Source organism: Leptonychotes weddellii, chromosome 2, assembly GCF_054177405.1.
Source record: "Leptonychotes weddellii isolate Sample4059 chromosome 2, ASM5417740v2, whole genome shotgun sequence".
Taxonomy (NCBI): Eukaryota; Metazoa; Chordata; class Mammalia; order Carnivora; family Phocidae; genus Leptonychotes; species Leptonychotes weddellii.
Window position 1 is genome coordinate 176,605,983 of NC_138370.1, and position 17,841 is coordinate 176,623,823.

Below are 17,841 nucleotides of genomic sequence, written 5' to 3' on the forward strand. Positions count from 1 at the left end.
GGGACAGAAAATAAGTGGAAGGGATTAACAGGCTTCAGGGCGGGGCGCCTGGGTGGCTCAGTTGGTTAAGCGACTGCCTTCGGCTCAGGTCATGATCCTGGAGTCGCGGGACTCGGGCTCCCTGCTCGGCAGGGAGTCTGCTTCTCCCTCTGGCCCTTCCCCCTCTCATGTGCTCTCTCTCATTCTCTCTCTCTCAAATAAATAAATAAAATCTTTAAAAAAAAAAAAAAAAGAGGCTTCAGGGCGCCTGGCTGGCTCATTTGCAAGAGCATGCAACTTGATCTCAGGGTCGTGAGTTCAAGCCCCACACTGGGTATAGAGATTACTTAAATAAACAAACTTCTAATTATGAAACAGATAAGTCAAGGAGATGTAATGTATAGCATAGGGAACATAGTTGATAATACTGGAGTAAGTGTGGTGATAGATGGTAACTAGACTTATCACAGGGATCATTTCATAATGCATAAAAATATGGAATCACTATGATGTACACTTGAAACTAACAGGATATTGTCATATCAATTATACTTCAATTAGAAAAGAAAAGGATGAAGGAAAATATGTCTAGGTTCCTTGGGAGAGGCCAAGAATACAGAAACAAAAATATTTCATTTAAATAGAATAAACCATAGGTATTATTTATGTCCCTTTCATAAAGCTAGATTATGGATTTCTGTGTTTCAAGGTAGTTACACAAACATATTTAAAACAACTCCATGATGAGCCAGTTTTATTAAAGATTTTTGTGGAATGTACGAGGAGAGACCTGTCACACACAGAGGTAAAGGTAGAGGATGGCTGTGCAGGCTACTATTTGCAAAGTTTGTCCCCTAGCACAAAGCAGCGAACCTCAGTCCTGAGACAGAAGTGACTTGGAGGAAGTAAGCCTAACACCACAAATTCTGTCCTAAGTTATCTTTCCCTCTCCCCCTTACATAGACCCTCCTGTTGCCACAGATGCTCCAGGAGATATGAAGGGGGGGAGAGAAGTTAGGTTTGGGGATGAACGCCACAGCACCTCATGCACAACACAGGGCCTAGGAGGGTCACCTAAGCCCCATTCGCCCAACCCTTGCCTGACACAGTGAAGGTGGGATTTAAGGCTTCATACGATTGGAGAATGCTAGCCGGGAGCCCAGCAGTACATTGGCCAGGTGTCAGACTGCGGCCTCGCAGAGAGGAGGACTTGGGGCAGTGCCTTCAAGCTCAGGAGGCAGTGGCCCCACGGCCCAGGATGAGCACTGGCTGCCCAGGAGAGGGCAGGGCCCTGACCGGTAACAGCCCGCTGCTGGGTGTGAGGAGGAGCCCACAGACCAGGCCCCGGGGGATGGGATCACCACTGCTTTGTGTGTGTGTTCAGTAAGAAGGGGATAGGGAAGCAGAGGCCACCAGCAGGACCAGGCTGTCCCTGGCCCCTGGCCCCGCCGCCAGCCGAGGCAGCAGTGCAGGTGGGCCCAGCAGCAGGTATGCCCAGGAAAGGGGTCCTCACCGCGCCATCCACAGCGAGAACTAAACCCAGATACTCACTACAAATCTGCTATGCACTTTTTCTAGGATTCTCTTTTCGTTGAGAGCCATGGCTTCACCTTTCCTCTTCTTTATTCTTTTTTTCTCTAGCTTCTTACACGCATACATCTTTCCTGTAGCTCGCACTTGACAGGCACAAACCTAGTTTAAAAAAGGGGAAAGAAAGGTTTCTACACACCTGCCACCTCTTAGGCCGCCGCCCCTACCACCACCACCACCAGCAACCAAGCCCCATTTCCTCCATGATCAGCCCCTCTGGTGAACAGCAGGGAGGGGCTGGCGGCTGGCGGGGGTGGGGGGGGCCCTCGCTCTCCCAGCCAGAGCCGCGGCGCATCTGCCCACAGGGCATCATAGCACGTCGGGTCGGCCAGGGTCTCCCTGGGTCTTTCAGTCCTTGCACAAGGGCCACAGTGTTTGAAAGTAAACTGATCCCGCTTTCTTTTAAAAGTTTAAGAATAGGGCGCCTGGGTGGCTCAGTTGGTTAAGCGACTGCCTTCAGCTCAGGTCATGATCCTGGAGTCCCTGGATCGAGCGCCGCATCGGGCTCCCTGCTCGGCAGGGAGTCTGCTTCTCCCTCTGACCCTCCCCCCTCTCATGTGCTCTCTCTCAAATAAATAAATAAAATCTTTAAAAAAAAAAAAAGTTTAAGAATATAAGAAAAGATATTGCATAGAGTTCATAAACTCTCATGCATTTATTCTACTTAGTTGTTAAAATACTATTGATACATTACTTACCTTCCCACTAGGAAAAAATTTCCAAAATCACAGAAGTGGAGACGGGGCTATAACGAGCTCCCAAGGACCCATCCCACAGCTTCTGGGCTATCGGCACGGGGCTACTTGTGTCCTCTGACTCCCGTCCACTACGCACGTGCGCGCGCACACACACACACACGCACACCCTTCATACCACGCACACACTCCCCACACACTTACTGCTCGCCACAGGCACGCACACGCCCCACACACATAACACATGCACATATACCACACATACACAGACACGGTTGCCTTATAAGCAAACATAAGACATGATATCACTTTAATCCATCAATAACATGACTTTGATGAGAAAATATAGAGTTCATTGTGGAAAATACTGAAAGTATTAGTAAGGACAATGATAAAACTCACTGAAATCCCAAGATAACTGTATAGGGCTTCTGAGTCCTCCCGAATTTTGGGTGGGGAACCTCACCTTCTATTATAGAATAGATAATATTTTATAATCTCCTGTTTTCATCTTCCAGTGCGACTGTTTCCTTATCACTCTATGTTCTCCCAATATCTGACTACTCCAAAATTTCTTTAGTCATTTTCCTACCATTAGGTCTCAGCACATAAATCTTGGCATATCTCTTTACCGTTAACTTAAGACAAATTCTCCTAAGTGGAATTGCCAAGTCGAAGAAAGAGAAGGGAGAAGAGGCGAGGGAGCCAGACTCTGCACTCTCAGCTGAACACGAACATTCCTCTGCTGCTCGCAACCACCCAGGGAAGCAGGGATCGTCTCCCTGTCGTGAAGAGGATGGGATGAAGCCGAGGTCCACCGCGGAAGCAAGGCCAGCTGCGCCGCCGACCCCCTCCACAGCACTGTGCTATCTCTACAGCCAGGCACACAGAGATGCCACCGGTCCTCTCTCCTCGGTGCCACCGCAGGACCCCACAAATCTCTTCCGGAGGACTTGAAGCCTAAGTGAAAGCACTGCGGTCAACAAAATAAGACCAAAATGTCTGCCCTTGCAAAACCACCAGAAGAGGTGTTAGCATTTGGAAAAAGTAAATCCACTCCTGGAATTTGGATTTAAAAGGCACTGAGGCTGTCCGCATTAGGGTCACAGGGTTCCGTCTGACAGGGATGCACAGTGGAAATGGACTGTTCCGCTCCACCACAGACGCGAGGTAACAAATAACCCATCCAGAACAGGTCCGTGAAAAACCAGAACACTTTATCCATCTGTACAATCTTTTGTGTGGAAACACAAGTAAATGTGTTAAAAAATAATCTATCAATATAAATATACCAAGTCTTTCACAACAGTTAAAATTCGCTAACACGTTACTCCTGGGTCCATTTCTAGAACCTCCATGTGGCTATAACTAGAACTACATTCTTTTGTAAACACAAGAGCTGGAAACATCCTCTGTTCTTGGATAGAATCTGAGTTTTATACTTGGACATCATGAAAGGCAGAGTAGCACGAGTTAAAGAGAGCGAATTACTTTCCTGCTTGAGGAGGAGGTATTCAAACAGAGGGTGGATTTCTTACAGAAATCTCTATCCTGGAAGGGTTGCAACAGCATTTGGTTGGATCACTGGAAATACTCTAACAGGTTTCCAGGACTGTGTCGGGCAGAACATTGCTGGTTCTGAGATGATGGCGACGTGGGCCGATGTCTCCCTCACCCAAGCACAGAGGTAGGAGAGGCCTCACTTGTGGGACAAGGCCTCTTAGGTCGGCTTCCTAATCCACATTAAGGGAACTCTGGTGGCTTTGGTTTAGGCTTTCCATGGGAATTTGGGAGCATGGGTGATTTTGATCACATGCGGGCAATTTCACTTGCTTCTGACTACACGTGCAGCTTCGGTTCTCTGTGGCTGTCCCGGCGCTGGCTCTGGGGAGTTATAAATGCTAAAACTGAACCTGACCCCTCCAGACAATCAATGAGGCAACTAACACCTCTTTAAATGACCTAACCAGAACGACATGTGATTCTTGGTCCACCCCACACAATAGTCTCTCTCTAGGAGAGCCATCATGTTCAAAGACCATCTCTCATGGATTTGTGGGTAGTGTCCTTAGGATTTTCCCAAATTTACACATTTTCTAGTATCTTTTGATATAGGTGTGGAGCACATACATGTCCACACAGAGTTGAGATAAATAGGCACATTTAATAATATACTCTGCACTATATGAGCTTTTAAGCTAGTCTTAAATTAAGGAAATAGAGTAACAGAAATTCAACAATATGGAAACAATCATCTTTTCCATCAGGACAAACTGAGACTGAATGTTGAATAACTGAATGCGGGAAACAACTTCTGTAAGAAACATAAAGTGAAAGAAAAAAATCATGAAGATAGTGAATTTTTTCTTTCCAGATCTCCGAATCTTTTTTTTTTTTAAAGATTTTATTTATTTATTTGAGAGAGAGAGACAGAGTGAGAGCATGAGAGGGGGGAGGGTCGGGAGGGTCAGAGGGAGAAGCAGACTCCCTGCTGAGCAGGGAGCCTGATGCGGGACTCGATCCCGGGACTCCAGGATCATGACCCGAGCCGAAGGCAGCCGCTTAACCAACTGAGCCACCGAGGCACCCAAGATCTCCGAATCTTTTAAAAGCAGGTAGCAAAGTACCTTTTGTTTGTTCAATCTTAATTCTTGCGGTTGGCTAAATCATTCCCAAAATACACAGTAGAGAAATAAAGGTATTGGTAAAGTTGACACATCATGTCTCTCAAGTACCATGCTGTCTTACTTTTCTAGTCACGTATTACTTACCTCACCAAATCCGCCTTTTCCTAGAACTCTGTAATGCCTAAATGTGTTCTTTGTCACTGGTTGCCTAATTAATTAAAAAAAAAAAAAGCTTCAAGTGTCACATCACATTGTTATTTTAAAGCAGAAAATCCTACCTAGCTCCCGTCCTGGCCTTATTTATGACACTGCACTATTCAAAGGGAATGCCCGGGGCAAGAGTGCCCATGCTCAGGGACCGTGGCTCCCTCTGGTGGGACGACTTCCATTACGCTAAGAGATATAAGTGCATGTTAACATTAAGAATTATTGAAAACAATGAAGATAGATCTAGAACTGTCCAATTATCCTTACTAACTGAAGGAAGGTCAGCAACTAGTTCACATCACGACATATGTATGTACTGGGCCTATTGGAAAGCTGCGGAGGAAAATGACATACCTACAGTGCACCACCCTGTGGAAAAAGAACCTCAAAGAGGTGTTTATACTCAACATCTCAAAAGAAACGTGCATGAAGTAGAACTGGAAGTCTAATCAATCAATAACCATTGTAACAACCACACTTACTGAGCACTTACTTTGTACACCAAGCTATACACAATCCTCAGGGCAGTCCAGCAGCCCAGTAGGGTGCATTCTAGAATGACGTCTATTTTCAAAAACAGGGACCTGATGCTCACAAAGGCCAAGTCCCTTGACTGAGTCCACGTGGCTAGTACCACAAGACTGAACCAGTGCACATCGGATTATATTTCTGTGAATCTAGGATATGTTTTATTTTCTAACTACTGTGCTCACAAGGCTGAAGAAATTACATAACACATATTAATAGTTTCTGTACAGCAGTACCGTATCCAGCCCAAGATTTCCAATATTATTTTGACAGATGGAAAAGTATACATCAATCAGTACACATTCTGAGAAGTTACTACTTGTTTTTGAATTTTAAATTAGAACATACCTTTCCAGCCATTTCCACTGTAGAAATCGAGAAAAATATGGGCTTTCTTGGTATTCTCCAAATGGTTCTCCACTTAAATAGTTATGGATAATTCTAGAAAAAGATTTTACGTAATTATATACGTTTGTTGCATTACAATATGAAAACAACTATGTTTCAGCACATTCATCAACACTGGGTATGGGAAGTCAATCATTTTACACAATTAAATATATTAAAATTTGCAATTATAGAATTCCACACTTGTTTCTAATGTTATCAGTAAAAATATGAAGGTGAAGTTGGTGTCTGAGTTGAAGTAGAAGTCATCCAGATGAAGGAAGAAGGAAAGCGTCTCCCAAGCATGGACAAAAACCCAAATGGGAAAAGATCATAGTTTCCATGGGGAATTGCTAGTAGACCAGTAATTCAAGAGGCTTCGGGAACAATTCTAGCATTTTCACTGATTGTAAGAATGCCGAGCAAGCCACTTGATTTCACTTTATTTTGTAAAAGGAGGTTATTCACAAGTTCTCGGACTAACTAATATTATAGCACAGCGATTCTCAAAATGTGTTCTGAGGATCCCTATGGATTCTGAGACCCTTTCAGGGGGGTGTTTAACAATGAAACTATATTTGTAATAACGCTGAGACATCATGTGCCTTTTAAAAACTAAAAACCTCATTTTCACAGAGGAGTTTTCCAGAAGCACAAGACATGTGACATCATTGCTCTGATGGCAAGTGGAATGTTTATGTCTTCTTCTTTTTAAAAATGTAAGCCACATACACAAAAGCTGTTTGGGTCCTCAATCATTTTTAAGAGTGTAATAGACATTGGAAGATGTCCAGACATCAGAGGGTCTGACATGGCTGCTACGTATAATCTGAGACCTGAGCACTGTTCTGGAGGCTGGCTACCTAGACCACCTCCTCCTGTCCTAGTGGAGCTGCCTGCCTCTAGGAACACCTTTCCCTCCTAAGCACGTGGGCAGCCCAACTCCAAACCTCTGTGGACCAGGGCAAGGATTCTGATACTGTCGGCTTAGTTAAATCATCTTTGTAGACGTGTTTGTGTATTTCCATGAGAAGAACCACACACTATCAACTTATTCTAATATAATTGTATATTTCAGTCTGTATAAATTAATATGCTGATGACTACAATCAACTTACCAGTGCTTCTCAATTTCACTTCCTAATACTCCTTACCTCAAAAACAACAGACTCTGCCCCGCTGCTCTAATCTGAGAAATAAACCTACTGCACACACCTTTTTTTAAAGATTTTATTTATTTATTTATTTGGGAGGGTGGGGACAAGAAGACTCAGCACTGAGAACAGAACCCAATGCGGGATTTGATCCCACAACTGAGATCCTGACCTGAACAGAAACCAAGAGTAGGATGCTTAACCAACTGAGCCACCCAGGCGCCCCCCTCTCCCACTGCACACATTTTTTTCAAAGTTATGATATTTAAAACTGTGTATCAGTTCCACATTGGTTTTTAATATATCCATCCTGGGGCTCCCCACCAACCATCACACTATGCTTGCCTCTCACTACAGCTTCTTACAGAAAACAGCGGGGAGCCTAAAGGAAACATTTATTTCTTTTTAAAGATTTTACTTATTTATTTGAGCGAGAGCGTGAGAGAGAGCATAAGAGGGGAGAGGGTCAGAGGGAGAAGCAGACTCCCCGCCGAGCTGGGAGCCCGATGCGGGATTTGATCCCGGGACTCCGGGATCATGACCTGAGCTGAAGGCAGACGCCCAACCGACTGAGCCACCCAGGCGCCCTAAAGGAAACATTTATGTTCATTATGCAGCATCAGTACTCTGGAATCCAAAATGAGAAGGAAGGCTTTCGGGGCAATGAAGGTTGCAGCAATACAGAAATGAGCCAGAATAGTAGGGAATTCTGAAAGTCCTCATTTCTGCACCGCATCGTGCTGAGGTCCCCCGTTAGCCAGTGCCTGGCCCAGCTGCTGGCAAACGACAGGCACTTAGTAAGAATGTAAGGAATAAACCACCACCAGTCAAGTGAAACTAACCCAAACAGACAGAGGACTGAGTACTAAAACTTATTTAAATATGAGAGACTTTTAAGTCGGTATCTCGAAGCGGATACACAGAGAAGGAGGCAGACCTGTGGCCAGTCTGATATGGTCGTGTACACCACCCCATTCGTCAACAACAGGACGGAATTGGAAAAGTGCCTCATCAGAGGGTTAAAAATATGAACAAATTAGTGAAGAGATGTATCAATGAAGAACCCTAAGGCTGGAATGGGGGAACACATGGTAACCATAGAAAAAGGAAAGAGGCCTAGAGGTAAAAAGAGAAATCAGGAAACCAGCTGGCAAGTGCTAGGGAAGTGAAATGCTGTCCCCACTAGAAAGCTGGTTCCCAGTGACAAAGCACAGGAAGCCATGGTGCGAACACGCAGCGTGGACCCACAGGCGTGAAAGGACCCTTCTCCCCCGCGGCCCGGACCAGGCCTGCTAAGCAGTGTGACTTTCCCCGCACAACCTCAGGGGCATGCAGAGGTGGGTCTTTGCTCCTCACAATGTGTACTTTTCTCCGCAGGTCAAAGTGGAGGTGTGGCTATTCCCTGGCACATGGGTGCTTGGTTTTTGGAAGGGATAGTCATGATGATGTATGCTATGGACTGAATGTGTGTCCCGCCAAAACTCCTATGTTGAAACCTAATCCCCGAGGTGACGGTTTTTGGAGGGTGCAGCCTCCCTGAACGGATTTGGTTTCGTGCTCTTATGAAAGAGACCCCAGAGAGCAACCTGGCCCTTCCTGCCACGTGAGGCCACAGAACTCTGAAGAGGGGCCTCACCAGAGCCGGACCACGGTGGCACCGTGACCACGGGCTTCCAGCCTGCAGAGCCATGGGAGACAGATGCCTCCCAGTCTGTGGCATCTGTTACAGCAGCCAGACAGACAGAGACACTGTGCTTCTGGGAGTGACCTTGAAAAGGCCAATGACACGTGGCCTGCCCTGCCCCCCTGAAACTGCTCCTGGAGGAGGTCCTGCTCTGCTGTCTGCGAGTGTGTCAGCACAGGGGACGGTCTCCAGCCTGGGGCTGTCCCCTTCTTTGTCTCCAGGCTGTGGAGTGCTGCAGTGGAGCCTTCCATCCTGCTTTTGTCCCTAGGGTGTCCTCCACGGGGGCTGGGCCAGACCCTCCGCCCACGGTGGCGTCACTGAGGCTCTGCCCTACCGCCGTCATCCTCAGGAAACACGGATGGGGCAGCGTTACTGCGCGCTGCGTAGGAAAGAGGCAGCCGCTGGCCTGAGGCACAGTCACGCGGAAACGACTGAGCACAGGGCCGGCCCGGTTGCCAGCACCCTGTCTCAGAGCACAGGGGACATACCCTCCACTCCACAGTTGCTGATCTGTACACCAGTGAGCCACACACTTACCGCAGAAACAAAATGTAGTTCTTTGGTAATTCTAAATCACAAAGGGATACTTTGGGCGGCACAGAGTGACCGACTAGCCTAAAACCTTGTTCTTCCAGTTGCCAGTGCCCACCAATGTAAGCAGGAGAGGGGCTGAGCCGAGGTGCCAGTGCCAGACAGGTCTACACCCACACTGTGGATGTGCCCATCACACCGATGTCACCGCTAGGAGATGCCACCACTAGGGCCTAATGGGATCTAGCGCTCTTCTGTGTGTCTACAAGTTAACATAAGGATCTGAGAAAGGAAAAACACAACATCTGAAGTGACTACTTAGGAATTAATTCTCAGATTTTTTTCTAGTAGTTTCTGCAAAATGAAAATGGAACCAAACGTGATCAGTTTTAAAAGTGGGATCTTCACAAAAGTTGCATGCAAACCAGGTTGATGACTGCCCTTCTTGGGGAACGCACCCGTGTGAGGGAGCTGGCTGCTCTGTCCTCAAGCAGAGGGGCCTGGGGCAGGTTACCAAACCTCTCTGGCCTCCAGTAAGGATAACAGTCGTGCCCACTTCATGGGTTACTAGGAGGAGTAATGCATTCATAAGCGTTTATCACTGTTGTTCATGTGAGGACGCCCGTGTGAACACTTGGGAAGTGACAGAAAGGGCACCTGGGAACAAGGACCAGGGAGTGGGAGCCGCAAGGACCCTCTCCCTAGCCCTCCTGGGGTGAAGCAGCAGCAATCCTCGACCAGCCCCTCCCCCTGCGGGTCTCTGTGCTCCCTGGCCTCCTCCTCAGCCTGCAGGGAAGGGTCTCTGAGAAGACTCTTCTCGTGGCCCCAGGCTAGGAGAGGCACCCTCAACGCTCACTCCCTGGCAATTTATTCAGCACCTGTGGTAGGCTGAATAATGAATGACCCAATCCCTGGAACCTGTGACTGTCACCCTCCATGGCAACAGGGACTTTGCAGATGACTGAGTTAAGGGGACTGAGATGGCAAAATGATCCTGGATTATCTGGGTGGGCCCTAAATGCCATCACACATGTCGTTGTATGAGGGAGGCTGAGGGAGATGTGCACATACAGAGTAAGAAAAGGTTTCCTAAAGACAGAAGCAGAGAGAAACTTGAGGATGCTGTACGGCTGGTTTTGAACATGGAGTAAGGGGCCATGAACCAAGTAATGCATTCCTAGAAAACAAGAAAATGGATCCTCCCCTAGATCCTCAATGGAGCAAGGCCCTATGGACACCTTGATTTCTGCCCAGCGATATTGCTTTCAGACTTCTGACCTCCAGAACTAAAAAAAAAAGATGCGTGTGGTTTTAGGCCATCAAGTTTGTGGCAATTTGTTATGGCTGCAATAGGAAACTAATACAGCTCCCCAGAAGTAAAGAACCAACTCATTCCTGCTTATCATTTTATTCCTGGAAACTAGATCAATGACAGCACAAATAGGTGCTTAATAACTATTTTCCAAAAAAATAACTAATAAGCCAAAGCTCTGCAATTCATATTTTTTTAAGTCACGTAGGAATGAAAACTCAAGTCAGCAGTGTTTTGTTTTGCTCTCTAACATAACCTCAACCCAAAGAAGCAAACTATTACTGTGATTTAAAATGCTTCCCCCATACAGATATGTTGAGTTCTAACCCTGGTCTTTGCGGATATAAATAGTTAAGATGCGGTCATACCAGAATAGGGTGGGCCCTGATTCAATGGAACTGGTGCCCTTATAAGAAGAGGAGAGAACACGAGGACAATGACAGCAGAGACTGAAATGCTGCAGCTGCAAGCCTAGAAACAGCAGGGATCGCTGGCCTCCACCAGAAACAAGCAGAGACGAGGAAGGATCCTGTCCTTGAGAGACCTTGACTTCAGACTCCCAGCTTTCAGAACTGTGAGAATAAACTTCTCTTGCTGTTTTTTTAAGATTTTATTTAGGGCGCCTGGGTGGCTCAGATGGTTGGGCGTCTGCCTTCGGCTCGGGTCATGATCGAGTCCCGCGTCGGGTTCCCTGCTCGGTGCAGAGCCTGCTTCTCCCTCTCCCTCTGCCACTCCCTCTGCTTGTGCTCTTCTGTCTATCTCTCTGTCAAATAAATAAATAAAATCTTTAAAAAAAAAAAAAGATTTTATTTATTTGAGAGCAAGAGAGAGAGAGAACAAGTGGCAGGGAAGAGAGGGGCAGAGGGAGAGGGAGAAGCAGGCTCCCCATTGAGCAGGGAGCCCAACACGGGGCTCGATCCCAGGACCCTGGGATCACGACCCGAGCCGGAGGCAGATGCTTCACCAACTGAGCCACCCAGGCATCCAGGGAATAAATTCCTGCTGTTTTATGCCACCTAAGTTTGTGGAACTTTGTGATGGCCACCCCAAGAAACGGATGCAGCACCTGACATAGAGCCAGCACTCAACTAGCCTCTGTTGAAGGGCTCTTAGGATAAACAACACCCGAATGCTGCATGACTGGACAGAGGACTCCGTGTTCTGGGCCAGATCAGTCCAGAAACCATTCTTTCTCCCTGTGTACATCAGGAGCCGGATTTAGTCAAAGTGCTTTCACTTAGAATTTCCCTGTCTGTACTGCAAATACCTAGAGAAAAGGTATTTTCAGCAAGTTCCTAGGGCTTTAAAAAAACAACATTTTATGGGAATCCTTACATCCCAGACACACGCATTTCAGAAGGCTGAGCGGAGGGGCCAGGGGCCTGCAAAACCATGTGCATACACTGGCTCTCCACGATGTGACCCATTTCAGGGTGTCCCTTCTGTCTGTATAATTATCACCCTTCGTGTATCTCTTTCTAGTGAAAATGACCACTTTAATTTGGAAAGTCCTGCAGTGAGAGCTGGTGTCATGCAGAGAGAGCCCCTGTAAGCCTCCCATCTGGCATCCGCCACACGTCTGTGCAGGGTGGTGCCGGCCGCTTACCTGGTGCATTCCTCAAAGTCGTCCTTGCCGGGGTTCTGCTTCAGTCTCAACCGACATTCTCTCAAAACACAGGAAGGTATTTCTGGTAAAGGGACTGCTGACTTTTTAATACAGCACAAACCAAATGCATAACAATTAGTGATTTCATAATTTACCAACTGTAAACAGAACCTAATGCTTACTGTAAGAAAAAAGTACATCAAGTGTATGAAATAAGTCAAAGTGCCACCTTCACCCGCCACCCCGGTATCATTTCCCAGAGTTCACTGTGTTGTCCACCTTTTCAGATCTTTTCCTAAGCAAATCAAATCAGAGCGAAAAGCAAGGTTTTGGGGAGGTATCTGTACACCCATATCCACAGCAGCATTATTCACAATATCCAAAAGCCTGGAGCAACCCAAGGGTCCACTGACAGACGAATGGATAAATACTGTGGTCCATCCATGCCGGGGAATGTGACTCAGCTTCAAAGAGGAAGGACGTTCTGATACCTGCTACAACACGGATGAACCTTGAGGACATTGTGCTCGGTGAAATGAGCCCGTCACAAAAGGACAAATACTGTATGATCCCACTTCTGTGAGGTCCCCGAAATGGTCAGAATACTAAAGATGGAACGTGGAATGGTGGTTGCCTAGGGCCTGGGGGAGGGGAAAGTAGGCGCTGTGTTTAATGGGGACAGAGTTTCAGATTCGCAGGATAAAGAAAGTTCAGGAGATGGGTGGTGGTACACGCTGCCCGCCAATGTCAGTATGTGTAATGCTACCGAACTGTGCACTTAGAAAGGGTTACGATGATCAATTTTATGTCTTTTTTGCCATAATTAAAAATATAAACACATACACATGCACACAAAGCCTCAGAAATAAACAATTTTTTCTCACACAAATGGGATAAAAATACATCCGTAGTTTTATAAATATGTGCCACTACCTAGAGAGCTAACGTATTTTCTTGAAGACTGCATGGTTTTCCAGAGTATGTGCTTATCTGTCCTTCTTACACATTCTAGCTGCCCATTTTCTCCACTGCAGACACCACTGCCATGAACATCTTTGTACAACTGTGTTTTTATAAGACAGATTCCTGGAAGTAGGATTACTAGCTCAAAGGATACACGTCTCTTAAACATTGATATTTATTGCAAAGCTGACCTCCAAAAGGCTCTACCACTTTACATTCTCACTAATATGTCCCTACGGGCCCACTTCCCATTCTCTTAACCCTCAACTAGAGAATTCTGGAGAAAGAAAACACATAACAAAACTACTGTCCAGATTTATTGAAAAAGATAACCAGATCATGTTCAATTATACATTTAATTTGTCATTAGACATGAGAATGCAATCTAAACTGATTTCTGACAGTGGTATAGCTGAGTTAACACAGCAAAACTGTGTTTTCTACAAATCAAAGAAACACTTTCATCAAAGTTGAACTAGTGATAGAAATATACAACAATATAGAAAACTCACATTTTAAAAAAATGAACAATATTGTTATAATTAATAATGATTAATAGGTGTCAATTAAAAGATCTAATAGAAGTGAGGCTTTTTCCCATCTATACTATGTCTGCCTTCGGCTCAGGTCATGATTTCAGGGTCCTGGGATCGAGTCTGTGTCAGGCTCCCTGCTCAGTGGGGAGTCTGCTTCTCCCTCTGCCCTCCCCACCCCCACCCCCTCGGCTTGTGCACACTCTCTCTCTCTCTCAAATAAATAAATAAAATACTTATTAAAAAATCAAAAAGAAGGAGAGATAAAGAGTTTCCCAGGCGAACAAAACTAAAGGAGCTCATCATCACTAAATCAAAGCTGCAAGAAATATTACAGGGGACTCCTTGAGTGAAAAGGAAAGACCAAAAATGACGGTATGAAGAGAGGTAATACAAAAGCAGTAAAAATGAATATTTCTGTAAAAAATAGTCAAGGAACTCACAAAATAAGAGGATGTAAAATATTACACCATATACCTAAAATGTGGGAAGGAAAGGAGTAACGAACTTAAACGACCATCAACTTAATATAGACTGCTATATGCAGAAGATGTTATGTATCGACCTAATGGTAACCACAAATCAAAAACCACTAATAAATATGCAAAAAATAAAGAGACATAAATTCAAATATATCACTAAGGAAAACCAACAAATCATGAAAGAGAGAAAGACAAGAAAGGATCAGAGAAAATCTTCAGAAACAGCCACAAAACAAGTAATAAAATGGTAATAAATACATATCTATCAATAACTACTTTGAACGTAAATGAACTAAATGCTCCAATCAAAAGACATAGGGAGTCAGAATGGATAAGAAAAGAAGCCCCATCTATATGCTGCCTACAAGGGACTCATTGTAGACCTAAAGACATCAGCAGATTGAAAGTGAGGGGATGGAGAAATATCTATCATGCAAATGTTTGTCAAAAGAAAGCCAGAGTAGCAATACTTACATCAGACAAAACAGACTTTAAAACAAAGACTATAATAAGAACAAAGAAGGACATTATATAATAAATAATAAAGGGGGCAATCCTACAAGAAGATATAACAATTGTAAATATTTATGCATCCAACCTGGAAGCACCCAAATACATAAAACAGTTAATAACAAACATAAAGGATCTAATCAATAATAATGCAATAATATTAGGGAAATTTAACTCCCCACTCACATCAATGGACAGATTATCTAAACAGAAAATCAACAAGGAAACATTGGCTTTGAATGACACATTGGACCAGATGAATTTAACAGATATATTCAGAACATTCCATCCTCAAAGAGCAGAATACCCATTCTTTTCAAATGCACATGGAACACTCTCCAGAAAAGATCACATATTAGGCCACAAACCAAGCCTTAACAAACTTAAAAAGATCTAAGTCATACTGTGTATCTTTTCTGACACAACACTATGAAACTAGAAGTCAACCACAAGAAAAAATCTGGAAAGACCACAAATACAAGGAGGTTAAATACCATGCTGCTAAACAATGAATGGGTCAACCAGGAAATAAAAGATGAAATAAAAAAGCACATGGAAACAAACGCAAATGAAAACACCAGAGTTCAAAACCTTTGGGAAGCAGCAAAAGTGGCTATAAGAGGGAAGTTTATAGCAATACAGGCCTACTTCAAAAAGCAAGAAAAATCTCAAATAAATAACCTAACCTTACATCTAAGGGAGCTGGAAAAAGAACAACAACAACAACAAAAACCTAAAACCAACAGGAAGAAGGAAATAATAAATATTAGAGCAGAAATAAATGATATAGAAACTAAAAAACCAATAGAACAGATCAATGAAACCACGAGCTGGTTCTTTGAAAAAAATCAATAAAATTGATTAACCTCTTGGGGCACCTGGGTGGCTCAGTTGGTCAAGCAGCTGCCTTTGGCTCAGATCATGATCCTTGGGTCCTGGGATCGAGCCCCACGTCTGGCTCCCTGCTCAGTGGAGAGCCTGCTTCTCCCTCTCCCTCTGCCTGCCACTCTGCCTACTTGTGCTCTCTCTCTCTCTGTCAAATAAATAAATAAAATCTTAAAAAAAAATTGATTAACCTCTTATTTGTATAAAGGATCCAAATAAATAAAATCACAAATGAGAGAGGATAAATCCCAACAAACACCACAGAAGTACAAACAATTATAAGAGAATATTACGAAAAACTATGCCAACAAATTGGACAATGTAGAAGAAATGGATAAATTCCTAGAAACATATAAACTACCAAAACTGAAACAGGAAGAAACAGAAAATCTGAACACACCAATTACCAGCAAAGAAACTGAATCCATAATAATAATAATAATTAAAAAAAAAAAAAACTCCTAACAAAAGTTCAGGACCAGATGGTTTCACAGGTGAATTCTACCAAACATTTAAAGAAGAATTAACATCTATTCCTTTCAAACAATTCCAAAAAATGGAAAAGGAAGGAAAATTTCCAAATTCATTCTATGAGGCCAGCATTACCCTGATACCAAAACCAGATAAAGACACCACAAAAAAAGAGAACTACAAGCCAATATCTCTGATGAACACAAATGCAAAAATCTTCAACAAAATACTAGCTAACCAAACCCCAAAATACATTGAAAAAAAAAAAATCATTCACGATCATTCACAATCAAGTGGGCTTTATTCCTGGGTTGCAAAGGTAGTTCAATATTCACAAATCAATCAATATGATATATCACATCAACAAGAGAAAGGATAAAAACCATATGATCATTTCAACAGACACAGAAAAAGCATCTGACAAAGTACAACATCCATTCATGATAAAAAAAAAAACCCTCAACAAAGTAGGTAAAGAGAACACACCTCAACATAATAAAGGCCACATATGAAAAACTCACAGCTAACATCATCCCCAATGGGGAAAAACAGAGCTCTTCCTCTGCAGTTAGGAACAAAACAGGGATGTCCACTCTCACCACTTTTATTCAACATAGTACTAGAAGTCCTAGCCACAGCAATCAGACAAGTAAAAGGAATAAAGGGCACCCAGATTGGTAAAGAAGAAGTAAAACTTTCACTATTTGCAGATGACATGATGCTATATATAGAAAACCCTAAGGACTCCACCAAAAAACTACTAGAACTGATAAATGAATTCAGTAAGGTTGCAGTATACAAAATCGATGTATAGAAACCAATTGAATTTCTATACACCAATAATGAAACAGCAGAAAGAAAAATTAAGAAAACAATCCCATTTATAATTATACCAAAAATAATAAAATACTTAGGAATAAGCTCAACCAAGGAAATGAAAAGCCTGTACTCTGAAAATTTTAAAACACTGACAAAAGAAATTGAAGACGATGTAAACAGATGGAAAGATATTCCATGCTCATGGATTGGAAGAACAGATATTGTTAAAATGTCTAAACTACTGCAAGCAATCTACAGATTTAATGCATTCCCTATCAAAATATCAACAACATTTTTCACAGAACTAGAAGAAATAATCTTAAAATTGATATGGAACCACAAAGACCCCAAATAGCCAAAGCAATTTTGAAAAAGAAAAACAAAGCTGGAAGTATCACAATTCCAGATTTCAAGATATAATACAAAGCTGAAGTAATCAAAACAGTATGGTACTGGCGCAAAAACAGACACACAAATCAACAGAACAGAACAGAAAACCCACAATTATATTATAATCAATTAGTCTTGGACAAAGGAGGCAAGAATATGCAATGGGAAAAAGATGGTCTCTTCGACAAATGGTGTTAGGAAAACTGGACCACTTTCTTACACCATACACAAAAATAAACTCAAAATGGATTAAAGACCTAAATGTGAGGCCTGAAACCATAAAAATCCCAGAAGACAGCACAGGCAATAATTTTTCTGACACAGGCCATAGCAACTTTTTTCTAGATATGTCTCCTGAGGCAAGGGAAACAAGCAAAAATTAAGTCTTGGGATTACATCAAAATAAAATCTTTGCATAGCAAAGGAAACAATCAACAAAACAAAAAGATAACCTACTGAATGGGAGAAGATATTTACAAATGACACAT

General features: G+C 43.4%; 1 protein-coding gene across 23 annotated transcripts in view; it reads right to left on the bottom strand.

Moving 5' to 3' along the window:
- Positions 1-17,841, bottom strand: part of GRK4 (G protein-coupled receptor kinase 4) — an 81,793-nt gene that overhangs the window by 21,766 nt on the left and 42,186 nt on the right. For all 23 annotated transcript variants that reach the window (XM_081812733.1, XM_081812734.1, XM_081812729.1 and 20 more), the window contains 5 exons: positions 12,301-12,401; positions 5,975-6,067; positions 5,036-5,099; positions 2,897-3,046; positions 1,531-1,671 (listed from right to left, as the gene is read on the bottom strand). In XM_081812733.1, coding sequence (XP_081668859.1) covers positions 1,531-1,671; positions 2,897-3,046; positions 5,036-5,099; positions 5,975-6,067; positions 12,301-12,401 — 549 coding nt within the window. The remainder of the gene's footprint in view (positions 1-1,530; positions 1,672-2,896; positions 3,047-5,035; positions 5,100-5,974; positions 6,068-12,300; positions 12,402-17,841) is intronic.